The sequence below is a fragment of the Salvelinus fontinalis genome, chromosome 2, assembly GCF_029448725.1.
Source record: "Salvelinus fontinalis isolate EN_2023a chromosome 2, ASM2944872v1, whole genome shotgun sequence".
Taxonomy (NCBI): Eukaryota; Metazoa; Chordata; class Actinopteri; order Salmoniformes; family Salmonidae; genus Salvelinus; species Salvelinus fontinalis.
The window spans coordinates 18,332,945-18,359,321 of record NC_074666.1 but is presented as its reverse complement, the minus strand read 5'-3'; the positions used below and the strand labels follow the sequence as shown (position 1 = coordinate 18,359,321).

The window sequence follows — 26,377 nt, the reverse complement described above, 5'->3', positions numbered from 1 at the left end:
ATGGTGTATCAATACACCCAGTCACTACAAAGATACAGGTGTCCTTCCTGACTCAGTTGCCGGAGAGGAAGGAAACCGCTAAGGGATTTCCCCATGAGGCCAATGGTGACTTAAAAACAATTACAGAGTTTAATGGCTGTGATAGAAGAAAATTAAGGATGGATTAACAACATTGTAGTTACTCCACAATACTAACCTAATTGACAGAGTGAAAAGAAGGAAGCCTGTACAGAAAACATGTCACGCCCTGGCCTTATTATTCTTTGTTTTCTTTATTATTTTAGTTAGGTCAGGGTGTGACATGGGTAATGTTTATGTTTTGTTGGTTTTGGGTGTTTATTTGGTAAAGGGGTTATGGGGTGTAGTAGATGGTTTTGTGTTGAGTGTATATGTCTAGCGTTGTCTATGTTGGTTAGTTATCTAGGAGAGTCTATGGTTACCTGAATGAGTTCCCAATTAGAGACAGCTGATTTCGGTTGTCTCTGATTGGGAGCCTTATTTAGGGTAGCCATAGGCTCTCATTGGTTGTGGGTAATTGTCTATGTAAGAACGTTTGTAGCCTGTTTGTATGTGCACAACGTTTGTAGCTTCACGGTCGTTTTGTTGTTTTGTTATTTTGTATAGAGTTTTTGTGTCGTGTTCATCTTCGTTGTGTTTAATAAAGAAGATGGCTTATTTTCCAAAAGCTGCATTTTGGTCCGTCAATCCGCCACACGATCGTGACAAAACAAATATTCCAACATGCATACTGTTTGCAATAAGGCACTAAAGTAAAACTGCAAAACACTACAAAGTATTGTGTTTGGGGCAAATCCAATACAACACATTACTGAGTACCCCTCTCCATATTTTCAAACATAGTGGTGGCTGCATCATGTTATGTGTATGCTTATAATCGCTAAGAACAGGGGAGTTTTTCGGGATAAAAAAGAAACGTAAGGGAGGTAAGCACAGGCAAAATCCTAGAGGAAAACTTGGTTCAGTCTGCTTTCCACCAGAAACTGGCAGACGAATTCACCTTTCAACAGGACAATAAAACACAAGGCCAAATCTACACTGAAGTTGCTTACCAAGATGACATTGAATGTTCCTGAGTGACTTAAATCGGCTTGAAAATCTATGGCAAAACTTGAAAATGCCTGTCTAAAAACGATCAACAACCAACTTGACAGTGCTTGAATAATTTTTTAAAGAATAAGGTGCAAATATTGTACAATCCAGGTGTGCAAAGCTCTTAGAGACTTACCCAGAAAGACTCGCAGCTGTAATCTCTTCCAAAGGTGATTCTAACATGTATTAACTCGAGGTTGAATACTTATCTAATCAAGATATATTCGTGTTTTATTTAGATCATTGACAAAAAATTACAATTAAATTCATTTTTATCTCACTTTGTAACACAACAAAATGTGGAAAAAGTAAAGGGGTGTGAATACTTTCTTAAGGCAATGTATTTATTTGATTTGGGCCCAGCTCCACGACAGGGCTAACAGGGGCTAAACCCCCTCAGTTCAAACATGAGCCCACTCAGTTTTAGTTTTAGGTTACTATATAAAAATAGCTAAAAAGTTAGTGATTGACTGACAGGTTGGCGCAAAGAATGGACAGGGTGCGGGGAAGAAAATGCTTCTCATCTCTGTGGTAGCCAAAGTGAATAACGTGATACACCTCCGCCAGTAACATTTGATTTGGTTTATAAGTGCAGGTCTCTCCGCTATGCCGACCGTGCTTACTGCACTGAAACATGGAATGACTTTTGGGGCGTCCACAGCTACATGCGAGAACAAATGTTGCACTTTGACAAACGTGTTCAGTCAGCACAGAAGAAGCATCCTACACCCGAACAAAGCTCATCTAATCCAACTGGCATTTGAGGGGGCTCTTATGAGAAGATTTAGGGAAGAATGGAATGATCAATTACTCAGGAAGTTCTACCAAGCATCAAGGAGGCTGCAACTCTTTTGAAAAAATTGGGGCGACATGTAGCCTAGTGGTTAGAGCGTTGGACTTGTTGCAAGATCGAATCCCTGAGCTGACAAGGTAAAATAAAATCTGTCATTCTGCCCCTGAACAAGGCAGTTCCTAGGCTGTCATTGAAAATAAGATTTTGTTCTTAACTGACTTGCCTAGTTAAATAAAGGTAAAAACATTTATTTTTTTTATTAAAAAATAAGGTAACATTGAAACAAGGTAGCTGGTTGGTTTTGATCAAAATCTTGCTTTAGTGTGTAGGGCGCTGTCCATGGTGCTGATAGAGCATAGCAGAGATGTTCACTTCATGGTCAAAAGCATTTGAACTTTTATGTTTATTGTGATATAGTGTGATATAAGCAGAATTCAATATAATTCCAATGTAGGAACCGAAATGATCCAGGGTATAGCTACTTATCGGTATGTTTCATCATAGAAATAGATACATTCTATTATGGTTTTCTTGGTAGCCTATTGGTTTCCGTTGCTGTAAATGGAACTGTACCTATTGGAAACGTTTTTATGGTAGGCTAGCATTACTTAATTGATTACGTGGGTCGAATTTGATTGATTTAACTGTTGTTTTGTTCTGTTCGCATTCATTTGTTCGCATTCGCAGTTGTGTCGGTATTCTAAGCCAAACTGCTATTCAGTATTTCTGTTTGCATGCATGAATGAATAGGCTACTACTTTCAGCATTTAGTTTGCATTATTTTGTCAAGAGAGATATGTGTATGGCTGCATTCCCATAGGCTGTTTGTAATAGTTGAATTGCCCTATCTATCTTGTAGCCTATATTCATTACCAAAACGGCCTTGCTGTAGGGCGCTGTCCATTGTGTTGATACTGCGCAGCCGAATTCAAAAGCATTAAATTATCTCAGAGTCTCAGAAATTGAACTTTATGTTTATTGTGGTAAAGCGTGATTATATAAGCAGAATTTAATATAATTCCAATGCAAGAAGCCCCCAAAACATTTCTCCCTCACAGACCCCCCTTTATCCTGGCGCTGGGTCTGATTTTATTATCCTCTAAATCATCATCGTGGTTTTAGGATATTTGTCCTCTGAACTATTCTCATGTCACTGAATGACGGCTGATTTTGTCATTTCACCAACAAAAATGTGGGGGCGATGAGAATATTACAGAAGCTTACACAGATAAAGAAAATTATATTTGGCAACTGTGTGTTTGTTAGTATGTACGTGTGTGAGCTTGTGTGCATGGATGAAAGTGAAGACGTCTGGATGGCTACAGCAGCTGCTGGAGTCAGATAGTATAAAGTTCCTCCCCCCTAGTGCTTACTCTCTCCAGTTTATATAGGCCGCACAGCCCGCTGGCCGGGTGAGAGAGAGGCACAGAGCTTTTATAACCCTAACCTGCAGTCTGGGCATGCACTACCTGCACCAGCCAGCACCGGAGAAGAGATGGCTTTTGTATGGAGAGGTGGAACATCATTATGCAGTACGCGGGACACCATTATTAGCCCCATTACACACAATGACAGCCAGGCATTCATTCTCCTCTACCTGCTTTTTAAAACGACCAATAAATAACGAGAGGCTCCAGCTAGCAGCCTTAGAGAAATAGGGAAAAGGTAATTACGGGCTTGGCCGCCATTTGTCAAAATTATTTCATAATCTCGGGTCGCAAGGAGAATTTTTGCTTAGTTAATTGTAGACGTAACCATTGAACATAAATTTCCATTAGGAATCAATTTGTTACCCTCCGCAGCCTGTGACCCCACCCCCTCCCTGGCTGGTTGGTTGGCTGTTGGTCTTGTTTTGACCAGCATGGTTAGTAGAGCTACCATAGTAGTTTATTAGAATGGAATCCAATAAGCTTCACATACACTGCTTTATTGTTACTTGGTCATGCATATATAGTACAGTAAGCTCATGGTTTATCGAATCATTTATGCCTCTAAATATCCATGTTATGACACTAATACACAAGCTGCCTGACTTGGGCTGTGCTGGGGCTGGCCACCCAAACAGAAAGAAAGAAAAAAAGAGTGATTGTTCCAGGTTGAGACGGCATGGCATGGCTGTAGGATCTATGACTCACAGGTACCATGTTGTCTGGCCCCCACAGACAACTCTAATTGCTTTACATCTGTACAAAGGTTTCTTCTAATCGGGCCTTCTGCCTCCATTTGTCTTGCTTTCAGTCTCCTAGTGAACGGCCTTAATTGATCTTAGTGGGGCTTTTTCTCACCAGTTTGCTCCCGGGCTTGAGCTAGGAAAACCCTGTACCCTCTCAGAGGGGCGTGGACAGCAAGTCAATACTTTCTTTTACCTTTAACACTTTAATTAATGTTTTCCTGGGAGGGGGGTGGGGGGGCTCTGTGAATAGAGGTCTCTAGCGGCCTATCGATAGTTGCTAAGACAACCCCCTCTTCTTGGTTTCCAGTTAGAATGTAGAATTTCATGAAGGCTTGTTTGTGTGGGGGTCTATGAGTGGGTGTAGGTGGCGGTGTGTTGCTCTCTTTTAGAAAAATATTGCTTTGAGAGACATGAGTGATAAGTAAAGTTTATCGGTATCCTATATCTCTTAATTCATGAATTCACTTTTAATGAATTCCTTAATTCCTAATTATCTGAGGATATTAGGCTGGGTTTAAACAGGCAGCCCAACTGTGATCTTTTTCGCCCCACTAATTGGTCTTTTGACCAATCAGATCAGCTCTGAAAAATATGTGATGTTAAAAGATATGATGTGATTTGTCAAAAGACCAATTAGTGGGAAAAATATCTGAATTGGTCTGCCTGTGTAAATGCAGCCTATGTAGGGAAAGAGTCCTGGCTTATTCCCACATCTGTCTTTTATTGGTGTTCAGGGCTTGGCAGTGGCACTGTATCTGTACAAACAGAAGATGAGATAAGCCCATCATTTTGGGATGACATGTTTGCATTTGTTTGCTCTGCAAGAGTATGTTTTTATCAACACATTAGATAACCATACAGCATGTGTGCACATTGCTTTCCAATGAGCTTTTCCAAATTCATACCGTGATTTGGAAGATGGCTTTTGTCAGTTGTCAGAAAGCATTGCTTCCAATGAATTATTCCAAATTCATATCATGGAAGATAGCTTTTATTCGTTGTTAAGAAAGCAACACCAGTTACTGTTTACCTTCAGTAGAAGTGCGGCTGTGGTTCCTGGGATGTAGACGTGTGACCCCGCCCTCTGCCTCTTTATCTTCCTGCCCTGCTCACACTTGTCTTTGCACAGCGATAACATCTTAAGCACACTGCTCATTGAGCCACACTCCACATCTCTTTTCTCAGATAGCAGTCATTTCCTGTTTCTAAACCAACCCACAACCACCTCTTAAATACAAGCATATATACAGCCCCTGTCTGTATGACCACAGAGTGGAGGAGTCTACTGGGCCAGCACCAGAGGTTGTAAACCTCTCTGTCTTGACACAGCTAATCAGCTGCTCCTGCAAGCTGTGTTTGCTCATAAACGCTTATGTTTGTGTTGAAACTAGCTCGTTATAGGAACACATCCATTACTCATAAACCTGCTCCAGGAGCCCCATGAGTGTAAAAAGTGGAATATCACATCAATTCATTGAACAGTGACTTAGCCCTGGCCATGGTAGCGTGTGAGTGAGTGACTGTGACAAACACAGTGAGGGCCTGCTGCCGTCAGCCATCCGGGGGCCTGTGGAAGTCTGTCTGCGGAAGTCTGTCGCGGAGGGCTGTGCTCCCTCCCTGTGTTACCCGCTGAATGACTGATGGAGCTGGGCTGCCAGGACTTAAATAGCATCTCTAAGCGTCCAGCTGCTCCCCGCCACGCTCCACTTCTCCCCAGATGGCTCCGAGACGTTCCAGCAAGCCCTCCGGAGGGCCCGGCCGCTCATGAGGAAAGTGTTATGGAGTGGCTCTCAGAAGCACCAGGGAGGACCCCCACCCACCCACCCCCGGGCCCTGCGCCCAAACCAGGGGAGGGCCGCCCAGCCCGGCCGCCGGCCTGTGCAGCCTCACCGGCCAAATCAATGGGGGACAGCAGATGGCTGTTGCTGCAGCATGGGCCAGCAGGCTGAGGCTCTACACCCCGGAGGAGGCCTGGAGAGACAGAGAGAGCACATGCCACGCCTGACCTGGGACGCCACAGATAGCTCCCTGGAGGAGTGCTCCTCTCATTGGCTTGGAGCAGGCTGCTCTGCTCTCATTTGCCCAAAGCAGATGACCAGCAAAGCCTGGCCCACACTAATCCGCCAAAATGGCCTGGAGAAATGTTTTTGTTGTATTATCCCTACATGAACATCTTAAATAAGTGTGCTGTTTTCTCAACTTTAAAAGTTCATGCCAACACTGTGTTTGTATTGGCAGAACAAAGTGAATTCAGCCATTGAGATTTCCTAGAAAACAGTTGGTGTTAATATATTGTGTGTCTGCTGAAATGTAGAGCCTCAGAGCAACAGTCCCTGACCTTGTGCTATGTGTTAAAGCAGGGCTATTCAACCGGGGGTCCACAGACGTACTGCAGGGGGTCCGCGAAAACATATGAAGGGCATATTCTCCTATTGTACAGTAGAAACGAGAGGAATATCTTCCTTCTATTGTTGTCACATGTATTTCTTAACTCCTAATATTGAGCAAATTACACTCATAGGAGCTAATTACTCTCAGTGGAGTATTTGACATAGGCTTTGAAAAAGTACCAGCCAGTACCAGTCATGGCAAGTGCCTCTGGCTTCTAGTAAGCTTTCTTGACTGGCATATACATTCTTACAAAAACATGTTTTTTTTTGGAAAAAGGCTATGTTAGAGTTTACACATTCTCTTCCAATTATAATGTAGGGAGGTGAAAATATTTTTGCCAATATATGATGATGATACCCTGGGTCTCAGGTTTGCCTGGACAGAAGTCCCTGGGCAAGAAAAAGTTGAAGTCTCTGTGTTAAAGTGATGGATTGGCCACCCCCAAACAATCAGTTTTACGCTGCAGGACATTGACAGGGCTTTTGTTTTCTGCTTTGGCATTACTCTAGCATATACAGAAGTCATATACACACAAACTCATATACATAAACACACTCCCATACTTCTACATATACACACAAACTCATATACACGAACACACTCACATACTTCTACATATACACACAAACTCAGAACCTTCTGCAGAAGACATGGAGATGTTTCTCATTTTAGGTATCAGCTGAGGAGATATAGGACGTGTTGTTATGGTCAGTAGAATAATGCAGTTAACTCTGTGTTTAGTTGATGTTAGATCTTTATGATGGCCTATGCTTCCAGCTAACAGGATGTCCAATTTCCCCTCACCTCAGCTCCTCATACCATACCCTGTACTTCTCTCTCTCTGTCCCCCCCCCCTCTCTCTCTCTCTCTCCCTCTCTATGTCTGTCTGTCTACCTCTCTATCTCTCTCTCTCTCTCTCTCTCTCTCTCCCTCTCTATGTCTGTCTGTCTACCTCTCTATCTCTCTCTCTCTCTCTCTCCCGCTCTCTCTCTCTCTCTCCCTCTCTATGTCTGTCTGTCTACCTCTCTCTCTCCCTCTCTATGTCTGCCTGTCTACCTCTCTCTCTCCCTCTCTATGTCTGCCTGTCTACCTCTCTCTCTCTCTCTCTCTCTCTCTCTCTCTCTCTCTCTCTCTCTCTCTGTCTCCCTTCTCTCTCCCTCTCTATGTCTGCCTGTCTACCTCTCTATCTCTCTCTCTCTCTCTCTCTCTCTCTCTCTCTCTCTCTCTCTCTCTCTCTCTCTCTCTCTCTCTCTCTCTCTCTCTCTCTCTCTCTCTCTCTCTCTCACTCAGTCTTTCTCTGTGTGGGATCTGGCCAGGGAGTGTGTTTAAGAGTGTGTGTGTGTGTGTGTGCGCGCGCGTGCTTCTTTGCATGTATCTGTGTGCCTGAGGGATGAAGCCCCATTTCTCCCAGTAGGGGGGCCTTGCTCCACTGTCCCCCACTGTTATCCTTGCCCTGACAGGAAACATGCATCACACCGGGGCCCCTAATGCGAAACACATTTCACCACAACCTGATCAAGGCTGGGCTGTCCAGACAACAAAGTGTTCCTAAATGCCATGTTTTGACCATATAATTGGAGGGTAATTATGGCTGACAAAACACTCCAAACACTCCCTCCCAGCCATCAGCCTCTCCCTCTTTCTCTCGCACTCTCTCACTCCTCTCTCTCATCATTCCTCTCTCTCTTCCTTCTCTCTCTCTTCCCTCTCTCTCTCTCTCTCTTTCTCCCCCCCCCGCGTCTCTGAGGCCAGACTAAGCTAGGTTAGGTTGTCATAAAGTATGCAGCAGAATATATGTGTGCTGAGTCGGCTAGAAAGCCCACACAACGAAGCTAGTTTTTATTGGAGCATGCACTGTCACACACAGACTAACAAACACACATTGGAAAGTGGTAGCCAGTGGCCTAGAATAACACCACAAAGCCACATGAGGGAGAAACATGATCTGCTGTGCTGACTGATCCTCTCCAACTGACAGGACTACTGGATCTCCAAAGACCACTTCTGCCCCCCAGACGCTGTGCTCTGACAGATTTACCCCGCTCTCTGTTGTTTCTGACAACACACGGTAAAAGGATGGAGTTTAGTAGTTCCTAGTTCTCTGTGACCTGAAACAGCTTTAAGGGGAGCAGACTAGTAAATCAGTAAAACCGCTGAGAGACATTGGACAAACAGAACTAAGCAGTCAACCATATCTAACAACTTGACGGGGAAAGGAACATGTGTTGGCCAGATAAAGGCATAGTTTTGGCACAGTTGATATTCAGTAGGTATAACCATACATGTAGACTTTAGCTTACATTAAAACATTATGCCAACAAGACATTTCAGATAAAGTACATTGAGACTAAGTTGGTTAACAGAAAATAGGTCAACGGATTGGCGTTTGTTTACTACAGATGTATGAACACTTGCATTTCCATAGCAGCTAGCATGTTGTTCAGTAAAATGGGCTTGCCCCAGTTCGCTAGGTAAGCCCAGCCTCATGTGTGGTCGTGGGTAGCTCTGTCTTTCAAAGAACTGAAGTCGACTCCCGATCTGTGACAATCAATATGAAAACTAGAGCCTAGGGGGCTGCACTCTGCGTTTCCCCACTGTAGGCCCAGAACCAGTTAAAAAGAGATGGACCCACCACCGCACAAACGCTGGAAACCATCTGAGTTCAGAAAGGAAGGACTACTGGAAAACATATTTGGGGGCTCAAAATGAATTTGAATGAAAATAGAATGTAATAATAGAATGTTTCACAACCCCAAGATGCCCCAATGCTTATCAAGTGGAACTGTACTGTTAAAGGGGTTTGGAAGTTGAGGAAATAAACAGAAAAGTGAAGCGTATTATAATCCTGAGCCTTTTTAGCAGGCTGATTTATCTAGGGCCAGCTCTATGTGTTCCCTTCAGGGGTTCTCCTCCATTTGAAGTCTAATTTACCAAAGTTTCCAGCTGTTGTCCAACAGCGGCTTGATTACATGGATTTGGCATAGCATGGTAGGGCTCCAGCCTCTTAGCACGCCATTCACTGCCATCGGCCCAAGCCAGCCCTTTCTGTCAGCCCAACATGGAAATGTCTTTCTGTCAGCCCAACATGGAAATGTATTTCTGTCAGCCCAACATGGAAATGTCTTTCTGTCAGCCCAACATGGAAATGTATTTCTGTCAGCCCAACATGGAAATGTCTTTCTGTCAGCCCAACATGGAAATGTCTTTCTGTCAGCCCAACATGGAAATGTCTTTCTGTCAGCCCAACATGGAAATTATATTAGGGCTCCCCCTACTATTTTTCCTCTTCTTGGTTTACTTGTATTTCTTTGATCCTCTTCCTTCTTTCGCAAGGACGATGGTATTGTAGTTCTCTTAGCTGTTTTCCGGTTACCTAATAAAAGGTAGCACGCTCTCTCACCTTTTTGAATTGCACTGTCAAGCAAACAGACTCCTCTCCTCTCCCCTTAACCCTCCACACGTATGTCCAGGGAGAGGTAGAGGTGTTTGATGGACTGAGGCGCCGGCGTGGCTGCTGGTCCATAATGGGTCTGTTTATATGAGAGTTGGGATGTCAGATGGTTGGGACGCGGACCGCCGCCCTCCACCCGCCTGTTCCCATGCTCCTCCACTTTGCATGCTAATTAATCCAATCCAGAGGGCGGTGTCACTCATCCTGACCAGCGCTATGCCACCTCCCTCCCTCATTCGTCAGGGTCGATCCCACTGGACTCATCCTGACCAGCGCTATGCCACCTCCCTCCCTCATTCGTCAGGGTCGATCCCACTGGACTCATCCTGACCAGCGCTATGCCACCTCCCTCCATCCCTCCATCCTTCGTCAGGGTCGATCCCACTGGACTCATCCTGACCAGCGCTATGCCACCTCCCTCCATCCCTCCATCCTTCATCAGGGTCGATCCCACTGGACTCATCCTGACCAGCGCTATGCCACCTCCCTCCATCCCTCCATCCTTCGTCAGGGACTATCCCACTGGACTCATCCCACTTTAATTGACCACGTTTGTCATGAGCGCACGCTGTCCCCAGTTCCCTGGGATTACTTAAGAGCCCAGTAATTCACCCAGCACGCCACCACCATGGGCACCGGGAGAGAGAGAGCGAGAGAGAGAGAGAGAGAGAGAGGAGGATGAGATGGTCGAGGAGACGAAGGAACGTATACATGTACCAAACAAACAAGCAGACAGAGTGTTTATGAGGAGGAGGTGAAGGCAGGGGATAATTAGCAAAGGAAGGAGGGCTGGAGTTGGGTGCGTTTGATCTCTCTAATGGAAGAGCAAATGTAATTTAGCACGCTGCAAGTCATTTGTTTTAACAGTAAGCACAAGTTCCTTTTAATATAATTTCGCCTTGCATCATTCTTTTAAATTAAATATTTTTATTTTGTACAAAGTGGATCTTTTACAAGGCTGCCGGCTCAAAGTCTAGCGCGGTGGCGGCAGCTCGACAACAACTAATGTTTATTCATCTTTGCTTGTTTGCATGTGGTGTAGACACAATCTTGGCAGAGTAACTCGACTGTGGCTTTTATTTGACTACGTCCTACATAATAATGCTACTCGGATGTGCAGCATGACAGCTACCTAATCACAATATAAAAGTAACGAATCAGTGTTTTTTGCCATTGGAAGTCTGATTGTTGTAAAGACACATTTACATGGCTGCATCTGCTTGGGTGTGTTACAGTATGTACTCTAGAAATCAGTCTCCTCCACCAACCAGTAAAATATATGCTACCAAAGTATTACAGTTAATACTGTACATCTGTACTCTACTGAACTATACTGTGCTGAATGGTATAAATAATAGGAGTATGATTAATATGGCATCATTTATTTACTTAAGGGATATTCTTTTCCTCACACGATTTTTCCTAACTCACTCTTTCATATTAATGTTCTAAATGGCTTGTTTCAAGTCATCCCACACAGTAGGATGAAGGCTGCTCTGTTCCCCCTTGGTGCTACTCACTGAAGTTTATCTTGGCCTGTCAGGGAGCTGTCTGCTAATTGCTGCTGCAGTTCCGCCCATGGGATAGGAAAGCCTCCCCCTGCATGGAGCCAGGGAGCCACCCAGGCAACTGGGCTGCTGTGTGGGTAAGAGATGAGCTGGAATCAGAATGAGAGGCCTGTACTAGTCTAGCGCCTAGTGCCGCTGCTGCTCTGAGCTGCCTTATCCTGCGTGGTTGCATCGCACAGCATGGAGGTTGAGCGTACACTCTTATTGGTCAGAGCTGTGGCTTATAAAATCCTCTCACAGTGGATGTTAGATTAGGCTCCTCTGAGCATGTCTGAGCATGTGCAGAAGAGCAGCCATCTTGGATAAGGCTACAAAGAGGGAGCACCCTGTCACTTGCCTTGTAGTATTGCTGAGGAATGTAGCACCATCATGTTATCAGAATAGAGTGCAAAAGATTTGATATTAGAGATGTGATATAATGCTGTAAGCAATGCTGAATTTGTGGTTTAAAAATAATTAATATGCTGTAGGCTATAGAAGATTAATACAGAATACATTTAGGACAAATGTGTAATATAGGAGGGAGCCAAGTCTCTGCATGCACGTCACCCCATCTGTGCTACGATTCCTTGAAATATTCCAATATCTCAGTTATTAAGAAAAAAACTTCAAATCTCCCCAAAGGAGCTTTGCTACAAGCAATTTCCCAGTGAAAAAAGCAGCAGCTGTATTTGTTCTAATGTGAATTGCAGTGAGGGAGTTGTGCTAGCCTATTGTGTGTCTCAGCTGTGTACTTGGCAGGGACTGTCTGTGGGGCTGTTAGCATTGACAGCTAGCTAGCGCTCTTCCTCTCCTCTTTATGGATCGGACTGGAGGCAAACTGTTGGCAGAACAGGAGAGCGTCTCAGACTGGTGTCAGCTGGCTGGCGCTCCGCTCTTCTTCTGAGCCTCCTCTTCCGTTCTCCGTTCTTCCTGTTCTTTAACAGAACCAGGCATATAGAGGAGCTTTATGGAGCCCGTAATGATACCTGGAGAATATACACACACACACACACACTATGGACTGCTGATTGTTATGTGTGTCAGCTGCATGAGATAGAAGCTCTGCGGCTGCAATGATGATGGAAATCCACAGACGTCATTTTGAGCTCTGGTTCGTATTCCAGGCCTTGGCTAATGATGAGGAAAATTCCCTAATAAAAACTTGATGTGATGGGCAACGACCCACAGGGTAACGAGTGACGGTGAAAGTTAATAGTGTGCCGTCAGGTGTGAGGAGCTTAGTGACTAGAGGCCTGCCAGACAGAGCACCTAATTCCACCCTCAGCTCTGGGAGAATAGGAAGTACGCCCAGGGTTAAAATGTGAATTTTGCCCACCACTATTAAATATCTAATTAAAAATGGTTGTCCATATTTACCTTTCCTCAGCCAACAACATGAGTAACCAACAGCAAAGTCAGACAACCCCATAGTAGAATAGTTAACATTTTCAATTGATCACCTTTTCGCATTCTATGTGAGAAAAAAATATTCCTCTTGAGATGCTTTCAAATTGCAAGTGCAACAGGGCTAGAATGCATGCCCAGTCATTGCACAACATTTCTTAATGCAGTATTAGAAAAAACAAACATTTTAAAGCAGTTAAAAACGGAGGATCACAGCTTTTTATTCCACCTACATTTATTTCTCAACTCCAAACTGCACCAATTTACAACCAGTGTTTTTAGCAACAGTTATTTTGGCGAATAAGAGCTCACCATTCACATTGAGTGTATAGGGGAGACGGGCTACACGACTAACACGACTGTTACATTTAGCGACCGCTTTTCACAGTATTTTATGTTTCATTTCAAAATAAAAATACATATTTAACCTTTATTTAACCAGGAAAAGCCCATTGAGTCTCTTTTTCAAGGGAGACCTGGCCAAGAAGGCAGCAACAATCAATACATTACAGAATTAAAACATACAACAATACAATACAACAACATGATCCAGCCTAAATAAAACATTTACACTCCTCTGTAACAGTCTCCCATCAATATTTTAAATTCATTCAGTGGCACTAACATATCTAGATGAAGCATGGATTGTAGACTATTCCATGCGTCTGGTGCGCAAGAGAAGGCAGTCTTGTCTAATACTGTAAATGTCCTGGGGACTTTAAGTAGCAACCACCTAGCAGATCAGGTATGGTAACTGCTGGTGGTGAAGGAGACCAGATTACAGAGGTAAAGAGGGAGTTTACCCAAAAGTGCTTTGTAGATGAACACACACAAATGTATCTTTCTGCGCATATAAATTGAGGTCCAACCTACCATTTGGTACAAAGTGCAATGGTGGGTGAGTGACTTGGCATCTGTAATAAAGCACAAGGATGCATGATAAACAGAGTCCAGTCTCTGGAAGACGGAGGAGGCTGCATGCATATACAACAAGTCACCATAATCAATTACAGAGACAAAAGTGGCATGAACAAGCCCAAAAACCCAATTTCAATTTAAGCTTCTTCACAAGATTTTCCATATGAACTTTAAAGGACAACTTGTCATCCAACCATATACCTAGGTATTTGTAGGATGACACTTTTTCAATGGATAAGCCACCAGATGTGACAATGCTAACATTCTCTGGCAGAGTTCTAGCCCTGGTAAAGGTCATGAATTTAGTTTTTTGTACATTCAAGACCAGTTTGAAACCATAAAGGGAGGCCTGCAGTGACTGAAAACAGTCTGGAGCTCTTCAACAGCTTGAACCAGAGAAGGAGCACATGACTATATGACTATCATCTGCATATAGATCTAACTGCTGGTTGCATCCCATTTCCCAAATCATTAATACAAATTGAGAACAACACAGGAGCTAAAATGGAACCCTGGGGCACACCTCTATTAATCTCAAGAAAGCCAGACTTGTCATTGTCCGCATATACACATTGTGTTCTGTCAGAAAGATAGTTCCTAAACCAATTTATTGCCCCTTCACTGAGACCAATGTTACTGAGTCTATCTTGCAACAATTCATGGTCAACGGAATCGAAGACCTTTGATGAATCCACAAACAGAGCAGAACAATGTTGCTTTTTATCAAGTGCATTAATGATGTTGTTTGCCACTGCCATAGCTGCAGTTGTGGTGCTGTGCCCCGATCTAAAGCCATACTGAACCACACTCAGTATGTTCTTTTCAATTAACAAGTTTTTTAACTGAGTTCACTAGGGATTCATAGACTTTGGCCAGGATAGAGACTTTGGAGATAGGACAATAGTTATTAGCATCTGAGGGGCTCCACCCTTTAGTAGTGGGAGGACATCAGCTGATTTCCAAATGCTGGGTATGGAATTGGTCAAGAGACTCAAGTTGAAAATTAGAGCCACAGGTTCAGTAATAATACCAGCTGCTATCTTTAAGAGGTAGGGTTTGTGTGCAGTAACAGGATAAAATATAATTTGCCAATGACTTCAAACCAATGACTTCCGATTAACTGAATTGTACATCTTTTTTTTTATATATATACCTTTTTTAATTAGCATATCCATCTAGTCAGATTTAGTCAGGTGCATTCTATTATAAGTTGAAGTCTTTATACATGAACCTGAACACATGCAGCAAATGAGGCTGATATTGACATAATCACAGTATGCATGTGACCTCTGTCTGTGTGTTAGAATAGATTGCTGCAGTAAAGATGCCAACTGACATCAATGCTAATTAATGTATGCCATGTGTGCACTAATTAAAATTCACACCGAGTGGACCTGTCTCAGGGGACGTGCCATAATGGCGCAAACAATGCAATTTTATGTATGTAATTGTCTCAAAATCCTTCCTTCATCTTTGATTAAGCCAGCATCTGCTTGGCCCCCCTACTCCCCAACTAGGTTACGTTGGACAAGACAGGAAAACGGGGTGCAGGTGTGATGCTGTGTGTGTGTGTGTGTGTGTGTGTGTGTGCGTGCGTGCGTGCGTGCGTGTGTGCGTGCGTGTGTGCGTGTGTGTGTGTGTGTGTCTGAGTGTGTGTCTGAGTGTGTGTCTGAATGTGTGTCTGTGTGTGTGTGTTTCTATTTAAATCCTTTAACCTTCAGTAAATGCTTCCCACCTTGAGGCACCCCCTACACCCCTCACCGCACCACCCTTCCCCACACCGTGACTGAGAGAACCATGTTGAGATGCCTCTTCACTCTGAGATGTTGAACTTGGAGTTTGTGTGTAACAGATGGATTTGTTGCCTGCTGATAGAGAAGCGGAGTGCCCTCCCTCCTCCACCTCCCCTCCTCCCCCTCCCAGTCCCTGGTAGGGTGGGCGGGCGGGCGGGGGCTGGCAGGCGGGGCCCACCCCTGTAGATCAGCTGAGTGCTGTGCCCTGCGGCACCATCTGTCTGTGCCAAGCACCACTTCAGGGCTCTGTCGGCACATCTGCTGAGGAGAGCAGCTTAACTGACAAGTTATTTTAAAGAATGACACCACCTCCTCCCGACATGCACGCAGATACCAACACACACACGTGCACCCACAGACACACGTCTACACCTTCTCTATCCCCGCAGCCCATCTTTTTACCCCAGGCGAAATATGTCTGTGTATGGTGTGTGTGTGTGTGATTTTCCCCCTTGCAAAGAGGTGCCTGCCTTTCAAGCATTCATCTTTTACACTTCTGAGCTAACACCTCCAAATGGAATCCCTTTACACACACACAGATCCCGCTCTCTAATTTGCCATTATTGGTGTTGTTCTAATGTAAACCATAAGAGATTAACCAATATAGACATACTAATAAAAAATAACCTCATCCAAGAAAGTTCTCTCTCTCTCGAATGCTCTTTCAATAAGCCTGGGCAGATTCCAGAGGAAAATAACTTTAAAGGAATGCGCGTAATATTGCACTCTCGGGTATTGAAACCAGAGGTCATAGACTATAAAGCTCTTATTATTTTATAGAGGGTGCTTTTTTCCACCCTCTCTCCATCCCTCCACTATTCCAATGCGTTCAGTTCGCGGTCAAAATGAATGTTGTCTGGATAAAGTTGTACATTTGAAAGAAAATTGCTTTCAGATGTTGGCCTGCTGCAATTGGATAGGGGTGGACGGGCGGGTGGACAGGCGATCTGGCGGGTGGATCAGGCCTGGTTATATTGAGCCAGACAGCAGACAGCTCCTCCCTCTCCGTTCTCTCCCTCTGACGGGAGGGACACACTTGGCCAGTGGAGGAGACGTTAGCCTTATGTCACTGTGGCTGTGCTGCAGACTGTCTGAAGCACTCCAGCTAGTAGGGGTGGTTGTCATTTTTTCCCTCTTCCCCCTCCATACTTTATATGACAGCTAGACATCAAGCAGATGCTGGGGAAATTAGATGTTAGATGCCATCGCTACAGACCTTGGCTTTATTTTAATGACCCACCCTAGTCAGACATGTCATGTTGAATTTCCTTCCATTTGGGAACCCAGTGTTTTTGTAAAACTGTCTTTTTAAGAATATATTGGCGGGGAAATGCAAGGTTTTTCAATGTTTTTTCTGGGTTAGGAACATGGAGATAAAATTACCTGAGGTCTGGGTTTATTTTAAATGCATTCCACCGTGATCCCTTAGCGTGATTCGCTAGTGCGGTTGGTATCATTTAGCTTTTAATGTAAGTATGTGAAACAAATTAACCCGATCTAGATTAAGAGTTATTAGTATGAAGAATGTTACCGGTATATTGTGCCGTTCAGTTCACACCTAATATTCCTCTGAGTTAGAGGCTAAAGTTGCAGTTGGGCTTTCTCATTGAGATCTATGGTAGCCTAATGGCCTGGGTACCTGGAGGAAGTGCATGTTGGATTTGATTTGCACAGGCCTTTGGTGTGTCTGTCTGGAGAAGCCTGTCTGACTGGACAGTATATCTGCTTCCCATCTCCAAGACGGATGGCCCAGTGTCCTGTTGCCGACAATGAGAAAACGATCTTTCTCTTCCTTCCTTTCTCTCCCTTATTTCCTCTCTCTTTCTCTCTGTCGGAAGTGAAGGTATTATCATAATAGGCAGACACTCGAATTAGCAATCCACTCTCTCAATTTTATTTTGATAGAAACTAATTTGTAAGTCTGTCCTGTTGGCCCAGTCTGCTCCAGTCCTCAGTCCTGACTGTGATCCATGTGTTGTAAACCCTGAGCTCATCAGTCTCCGCCTACTACCAGGGTGGATTTGCCATTTTCTGTTACTCAGCTCACAGTGGTGGTACTGGGACAGGGACAGACTGGCAGGCTGGCAGACTATGCCCTGCGTGGGCATGGGGATGTGAGAATGATCATGGCACGGATCCCTGCCAGCCTCACCACCATCACCTCTATTCCCTGTGAATAACACGCCAGTGCCCAGCCCAGTGGTAGGCCCGGCACACCGCCATATTGTGGGAGGGAGGCATGAGGAGGGAGGGAGGCAGGGAGTTAAGGGGAGGGAGGAGCGGGGAGGCGCAGGCCCGGACTCAGACGCCTCTATGGCAGGCAGGCTTCCCTTCCGCTCTGCTCTGCAGGGAGGAGCGCGGGGCTCGAAGATGGCAATCAAGCCTTGATTTGCCAACACATTTCCAATGATTAAAATGTAATTAGCACAAGCGAGCGCCTCCTCCCTAGCTAATTTCCATGCACACTGTGACAGGCAGGCGGTCGGCGGCGCCCGGGCCCCAGCAGCAGATGGAAGAGCAGGCAGCGGGAGGGGACAAAACCATTTTGCCATGCGACTGTTTGCATCAGAAAACCATCAGGACGCGCAGCTTTACTCTGGGAGGGAGAAAAAAGGAAGAGGAGCCCTTGACGGCGGCTCATCAAAGTTGCACCGTCTGAGATGACTCTGACAATGGCTTTTCACGTTTCAAGTTTTAATGTCACATGCACAAGTACAGTGAAATGCATTTCTTGCAAACTCAAAACCCAACAATGCAATAATCAATAACAATATAATAGTAGAAAAAAACTAACGAGAAATATAAAATACACAAAGTAAGTAAGTAAGCATACTGTATACAGGAAATACATATAAAGTCAGTTCCAATACCATATTTTTGTGCAGGGATACTGGATGGAGGTAGATATGTATAGGGGTAAGGTGACTAGGCAACATGATATAAGATAAACAGAGTAGCAGCAGCTTGTATGTGAGTGGGTGAGTGTGTATGTAGAGTCAGTATAAATGTATGTGCATATTATGTGTGAGTGAGCAAATGATGGAGTGGGTGTTTGTGTGTGTGTTGGAGTGACAGTGTGTGTGAGTATGTAGTGCCCTGTGAATGTGCATAGAGACAAAATCCTGAAATAAAAGGTCAATAAGATACAAGGTAACTCGGTCCATGTAGCTATTTTGATAGCTATATATCAGTCGTATTGCTTGGGGATAGAAGCTGTTCAAGAGCCTGTTGGTGTCAGACCTGATGCACCGGTACCTCTTGCCGTGCGCCAGTGTAACGGATGTGAAATGGCTAGCTAGTTAGCGGTGGTGCGCGCTAATAGCGTTTCAATCGGTTACGTCCCTCGCTTTGAGACCTTGAAGTAGTGGTTCCCCTTGTTCTGCAAGAGCCGCGGCCTTTGTGGAGCGATGGGTAATGACGCTTCGTGGGTGACTGTTGTTGATGTGTGCAGAGGGTCCCTGGTTCGCGAGGGGACGGATGTAAAGTTAAACTGTTACACCAGCAGAGAAAATCGTCTATGGCTCTGGTGTTTAGGGTCTTTGAAGACTTTCCGGACCTTCTTTAAACACCTCCTGATATAGAGGTCCTTGATGGCAGGGAGCTCGGCCCCAGTGATGTACTGTGCTGTCCGCCTGCCATTCTTCATGCTGCTGTCCCACTAGCTTCCAGGTGGGCAGGCAGACCGACAGGCCTTTCTATTTATCCTTTATTTAACCAGGAAGTCCCTCAGCTTTAACCCCTTCAGTGATTCTGCAGGAAATGTGGCCCAGGACGATAACCATCCCCAGTCCTCAGCTCCACTGGCCCTTTAAATGAAGCAGATATCAACGGTACTGTCATACATTCTAGGGTCATGGACAGTGACCAGCGGCACCTCGGGCTAATACCAGACTAGGGATGGCATGGCACAATGCCCATCCATATTGAAGAAGTTGACATTTGAGAGAATATTAGATCAGAGGCTAGTGCTGATGTTAGAGACGTGAAATTAGAATAAACCCCCTTCAGCATACCTCTCTGAATGGTTGTTGAGGAAGGATATTTATTTGATTGACGTAGCATCTGTTTGCATTTGAGAAACAGTGCATTTGGAACCACAGATTCCATGATTCCAGATTCTATGCCTAAACGTTTTGTATCTGAGTAGATACAGTACACACCATGGCGTGCATCTCTCTCACGCATCTCTGTTTGATGTGGTGGGCAAGACTCCTTATGACAATAGTTGTTTCTGTTGGGGAGTTTAGCAGAGCCAGACACAGACAGACACTGATGTTGCTTATGAGAGGACAGCAGAGCAGAGCTAGCTGAATCATTGACAATTCAGGACATCTCTCCTCATGTTCCCTGTCTGTTCCCTGTCTCCTATGTCTATTGGGCTGATATTACTCTCAGCTGGAGTCTACAGAGGCTTACGGACACAGAATAATTTTCTCCTACTCTGAGTCCGATATAAACAACAGCCTTGATGCTTGGACACATTGTAGGGAATGTGTAAGTGCACTCAGCCAAATGGAGGGGTGGAGGTGGAGGGAGAAGGGGTCATGGAGGGGCAGTCGGGGTAATCAGAGGTTCACCGGATACAGGGCAACATCAACAGCTCTTAGCGCTGAGGGTAATGTTTGACAATCCTCTGTTTCTTAACCTAAACACTGAGGTCTGGGGTCTGGGTTATACAGTATAATGCTAGGGCTGTGTGAATACCACTGGGCCTGGCTAGTGTATTGCTTTCTAGGGCTGCTGCCCTCCTGTTTTTCTACATATTCATGCCCTAGTTTTTTTTGTTTTCCTTCTGAAATAGTTTTTGCTGTTATTTCTCCTATTTACAGTACTGTTTTTATATTGCACTAGATTTCACTGCTTTTAATAGCGTACTATACCTACTCCTTTTCATGAGCAATCATCATTTAAAACCCTTTCGAATAATTATAATGTATACTGAACAAAAATATAAACTCAACATGCAACAATTTCAATGGTTTTACTGAGTTACAGTTCATATAAGGAAATCAGTCAATTGAAATAAATTAATTACACCCTAATCTATGGATTTCAAATGACTGAGCAGGGGCACAGCCATGGGTGGACCTGGGAGGGTATAGGCCCACCCACTTGGGAGACAGTCCCAGCCAATCAGAATGTGTTTTTCCCCCAAAAAAGGGTTTTATTACAGACAGAAATACTCCTCAGTTTCATCAGCTGTCCGGGTGGCTGGTCTCAGACGATCCCGCAGGTAAAGAAGTTGGATGTGGAGGTCCTGGGCTGACGTGGTTACATGTGATATCCGAGGCCGGTTGGACGTACTGTCATATTCCATAAATGATGTTGGAGGCGGCTTATAGTAAAGAAATTAACATTCAATTCTCTGGCAACAGCGCTGGTGGACATTCCTGCAATCAGCATGCCAATTGCACGCTCCCTCAAAACATCTGTGGCATTGTGTTGTGTGACAAAACTGCACATTTTAGAGTGGCCTTTTATTGTCCCCAGCAAAAGGTGCTGTTTAATCACCTTCTTGATATGCCACGTCTGTCAGGTGGATGGATTATCTTGGCAAAGGAGAAATGCTTACTAACGGGGATGTAAACAAATTTGTGCACGACATTTGAGAGAAATAATATTTTTGTGCGTATGGTACATTTCTGGGATCTTTTATTTCAGCTCATGAAACATGGGACCAACACTTTCCACGTTGTGTTTATATTTTTTTCAGTATAGAATAATGTAATATAATAATGAAATAAAATGTCTACCTGTCATGTCTGTAATCATCCAACTTTCAAATGTGCAACCATAACAGTACTGTAGTTGAGATGTGTCCTCCTCATAACCTTTGGCTCACAGTGATACTATCTAGCTACTGTGCCTCTGTATTTCAACATGGGACTCAGTATATGGAAAAGAACACAGTAGATTTGCCAATGATGGTGCTCCTCTCTCCGAGTCACACTGCATAACTGCATATTAACGCACCATGATCACTAATCAGTGACTGACGGCTCCCTATGTCAGAGATGTTTTTATCTTTTTAGCGTTATTATTATTGGTTGCTTTTCCCTGTGTAGTGCAGTGAGTGTGAGGGAGCGTGGCGTCTTGTGCTTAAAGGACGTACAAATTGCCTGCCCTTGCCTGTCAGTCTTGATCTCAGGCTTTCTTACTTTGCTCATTATAAAGGTATTTCCATTTTATTAAGTTTTCTCTTTTTTCTCTCTCCCACTCCCTTTGTACGGCGGAGAAATTAGCATACCTCTATTCTCGGGGAAAGAAGTAATGACAGCAATTTATTTTTCTCTTCTCTTCCCCCACTAGCTGTGTGAGTCTCGTGTAGTGGCACCTGCAGAAGCGACAGGCGAAGAGATGAGAAGCGAAAGAGAGCAGTTGATTAAATCATCATCAAGTCGCGCCGCTAGAAAGTCAATTCTGCTCGCCGTCTACAATGATATCCTTTTATCTTAAAGTAATGAGCTATGGCACTTTTGCATCGGGTAATACGATGACTTCTATTAGCGTGTTCCATTTGCTTCACAAGCAAGGGCAAGTCATTCCAGCCTGCTTCTATCTCGGCAATCAAAGCAATTGGCTGCACAGGCAGGCATGGGAAAAAGGAATGGAAGGGGGGAAGAAAAAAAAGAAAAGAAAGAAAGAAAGACAGAAAGGCTGGAGGCATTTTTTATGGATCACAACACAGTGGAAAAAATAAATGTCCCCATTATTTTAACTCCTCGCCTGCCTGTCTGCTCTGCTTGGTGTGCTCTGCACAGAGACTGCAGACACTAATGAGTCCTGGGTCACATTACTCTCGTCACAGTCTGAAGGCTTAAACACATGGAAGTAGTTCAGACAGTAATACAACTCATCATATCCTGTCTGCTCTTGCATTAACTCTGTGTGGGAGTCTGTTGCTCTGTACCGTGCCATGAGAGATGCACTGACAGGCCCCTTTATTCACTTACTGGAGTAAATATATACACGTAGTTACAGTTAGCATGCATGATTTGTTGAACATGCATTGTTGTATGTAATAGTGTACATTAACCTTGTTTATGTTTCCAGCTGACAGGCTATGTAGTCTACATTTGGCTGTTGGCTTGGCTCTCTGTGTACTGTGTATTAACGCAGGGGGGAAGGAAGGAGTGATAGAGAGAGAGTGTTTTCTCAGTGCGTTTATTGCCTCTGCATAATTTATGAGGTGCTGGAGCTGACCGTCATGGCAGTGTGCCGGGGGCTGGCCCCTGGGGCTGTGTGGTACAGGCCCGAAAATTGGATGCCCTGCTCCTGCTGAGCTCACAGTGCAGTGCGGGCCCCTCTCCCTCTCCACTGGTCGAGTCAGCCAGGGGAATACAGAGCCAGAGGCCCAGCCTGCCTTCTACCTTTGAACTCAGCAGGCAGCAGGGATCCGGCTCAACAGAAAATAAAAAATAAAAACCACCACCGTGGCCTGGCTCCCAACGCTGTCAGTCAATCACCCCATACTGTGCTGGCACAGGGATAAACCCTCTGTGCTTTAATCGACACTACCCCCCGCTTCACACACAAACACACACACACACCCAGTGCCTTCTTCATTACCGACTCCAGTGCCTCCCCGCTCCTCGGCCATATGCACAACTTCGAGGGCCGCCGGCCGCCCAGCATCCCGCTAATTAGTTGATAAAGAATTAAGTGAACCTTGAAATTGAAATTGGGGAAGGAAAACTGAAATCCAACCTTTTTTTTTTTAAAGGCCCCCTTTCTGTTTCTCTTTATATATATATTTATATATAAAAAATAAGAAAAAATAGACCTACATCACAGAAAATTGTAATTCCAGTGCTCCTTGTCCTTTGAGACTCCAGCTCCAGAATGTTTTGTTCTGATTCTTAATAAGAACGACCAGATGCTTGCATGAGATATTTTGTGGGTCCTTTTGTTTCATATTCTAGTCCATGTCTCCGCTAAACAGTATAATGGACTGGCCTAATGACATTCGCCCATTGAATATGATGAAAATACTATTCTGTACTGAGGTCTCCATTAAAGACCTGATAAGATGTGCTGTGTGACTAGGTAAATTAGATTATGTACACTCACATTTGAATGAAGTCAAATAAAAAGAAGGGCGAGGGACTTTATAATTAAAGACACGGTAGATGCCTAGTTATTCTAATCATGTTACTCTTTTATCTTACAGTGTGACAGCGAGAGCGACCAGGAACACAAGGTAAGACTCCATTTTAGTGTTTACCTTTCTCCAAGGAGCCATTTCTTCCTTCTTGCAACTTTATTTTTTATTTTATTTCACCTTTATTTAACCAGGTAGGCCAGTTGAGAACAAGTTCTCATTTACAACTGCGACCTGGCCGAGATAAAGCAAAGCAGTGCGACAATAAAACCAAAAACACAGAGTTACACATAAACAAACGTACAGTCAATAACACAATCGAAAAATATATGTACAGTGTGTTCAAATGTAGAAGATTAGGGAGGTAATGCAATTAAAAGGCAATAGAGGCGAAATAATTACAATTTAGCATTACCACTGGAGTGATAGCGCAGATCATTTTCATATATCTTTTATCAATGTGGTTTCAACGAGGATCAAATATTAGACTTTCTTTAAGTATGCATTTCTATTTAATTAGAATGAAACATCTAGTTAATAACCGTTGGAAAGGCCTAATTAGCTGCACATTAATTATATATGACTAAATGATGTACGCAATCTAAATTGAACTGTTATGGCTTTAGATTACAGTGAAGTGTAATGGCTGTGTGGCTTTCCATTAGGGTTTATACAGTATTTTCTGTAATTGTTCCTCACAGAAGCATTGTGTCCTGCAATGTGCGTCACTGTCTTCATAAAAAGTGTAGTTCTTCCGTGTTAACACTATTATTTACCTATCTTCATATTATATCTCTGTCTCTTATCTTAAAGAGACTATATTGTAATGTAGGTTTGTCCAAAACATTGTGGCTCTGAGTTGGTCTATATGTTGCAAACTTGGATATTTGCCGGTGGTCTGAACTTATTCGCAGATACTGCATAGTATTCACATATCCCTCTGAGAGGAGCCATGTTTTCCAGGAACAGTAAACTTGCAACTGTAAATCCAGCGACAGCGTGATGATTTAGAATACCATTTGCTGTTTGTTGTTTTGCTTAGTCGCTTTTGTTTACTCAGTGCGGTCGATTCAAATTACCCCTGTCGCCGTGGCAAGTCCTTTTGTTTCAGCAACGCGCCTTAGCCTGTAATCCCCCCAGCGATTTTATTAATTCATCCCGGCTCACATTACAGTGGGGATGAACAGAGCCGAGCGCCACGCAGTACCTTTCTGTCATAGATTAATTGTGTGTTAAAATAACAGAGGAGTGATTTAGTAAATAGGGTAGCTCTGATCGCTGACTGCCACCGTTCCCCTCTGTGTTACGGAGTAATTGAAGCTCACGCTCCTCAGCGTCAACCCTGTTACCCTGTAGTCACCTCAGTCACTATCTGTCCCTGCCAGGCATCAGCCTCTCCCGCTTCATCTCTCTCTCTATCTTTCTCTCTCAATCTTTCTTTCTTTCTTCCTCTCTCTCTCTCTCTCTCCCCCTCTCTCTCTCTCTCTCCCTCTCTCACACACTATCCATCTTTCTCTCTCTCTCACACTCCCCATCTCTCCCCCTCTCTCTCTCTCTCTCTCTCTCTCTCTCTCACACACTATCCATCTTTCTCTCTCTCCAGCCACCCACCACTGGGATTATTTGCATTCTGTGGATGTGTTCTACTTTAGAAAACGGAGGTGGAGAGGAAGGGGGGGGGGGGGGTACAGTCGTTTTAACGGGTCAAATGTATTCAGATGAGGACCAACATGGCTTATTTAGTTTCCTTCAGAATCAGGAAATGGAAAAGTGTTCCCAGGAGAAATCACGTTCTGCCTGGTGTAGAGAGACCTCTGCTGTGGTGACAGGAGCCGCAGGGGCTCTGATAAGAGCCAGCTATTCGCCCCTCTCTGTCGTGTGTGTGTGTGTGTGTGTGTGTGTGTGTGTGTGTGTGTGTGTGTGTGTGTGTGTGTGTGTGTGTGTGTGTGTGTGTGTGTGTGTGTGTGTGTGTGTGTGTGTGTGTGTGTGTGTGTGTGTGTGTGTGTGTGTGTGTGTGTGTGTGTGTGTGTGTGTGTGTGTGTGTGTGTGTGTGTTCTTTTAACACATCCTGTCTCCAAAGGGCAGTCAACACTCAGGCACGTGCACAGGTAGGGCTCAACCAGTGCCTGAGCACCAGCCCTTTTGCCCTCCTATGAAAAAATGCCCTCGCCGCTCGGTGGATGTTTTACATTTTATGAATTACTTTTCATTTTGTTATCTTTTCATTTTTGGTTAAACAAATGAATTGCACATCAAACAAGCCATTTTCATAAGGTCTTGAATCTCAGAATTAGCCCCTCCGCTGCCCACAGTGCTTACTCGTCTGACTTGCATGCAGTGGCCCCTGACTGTGGGCGCCAGGCGGGGAGAATGCTGGTAGGAGGATACTTTAGAGTTGGATCTGTCGTGTGTCTCCCACTGTTAGTGACAAAGAATGAGACACTTTTTTATTTGGAACACCAGCCCCCCCCCCCCCCCCCCAAAGGAAATTGTTAGATATTACTGCACAGTCAGAACTAGAAGCACAAGCATTTCGCTACACTCGCATTAACATCTGCTAACCATGTGTATGTGACCAATAAAATGTGACTTGATTTGATTTGCACGGCCCTATCAACACTGTCAATGCTGTGACATGGATGTTCTCCTGGGCGCTCTCTACAAAGTGACCTGTTTTTGATGGGAGTCCTCTA

The 26,377-nt window shown here is 44.3% G+C and overlaps 1 protein-coding gene across 7 annotated transcripts in view; it reads left to right on the top strand.

Moving 5' to 3' along the window:
* Positions 1-26,377, top strand: part of LOC129813209 (autism susceptibility gene 2 protein homolog) — a 407,283-nt gene that overhangs the window by 243,382 nt on the left and 137,524 nt on the right. For all 7 annotated transcript variants that reach the window (XM_055865511.1, XM_055865494.1, XM_055865527.1 and 4 more), the window contains exon 3: positions 23,754-23,783. In XM_055865511.1, the coding sequence (XP_055721486.1) occupies positions 23,754-23,783 (30 nt within the window). The remainder of the gene's footprint in view (positions 1-23,753; positions 23,784-26,377) is intronic.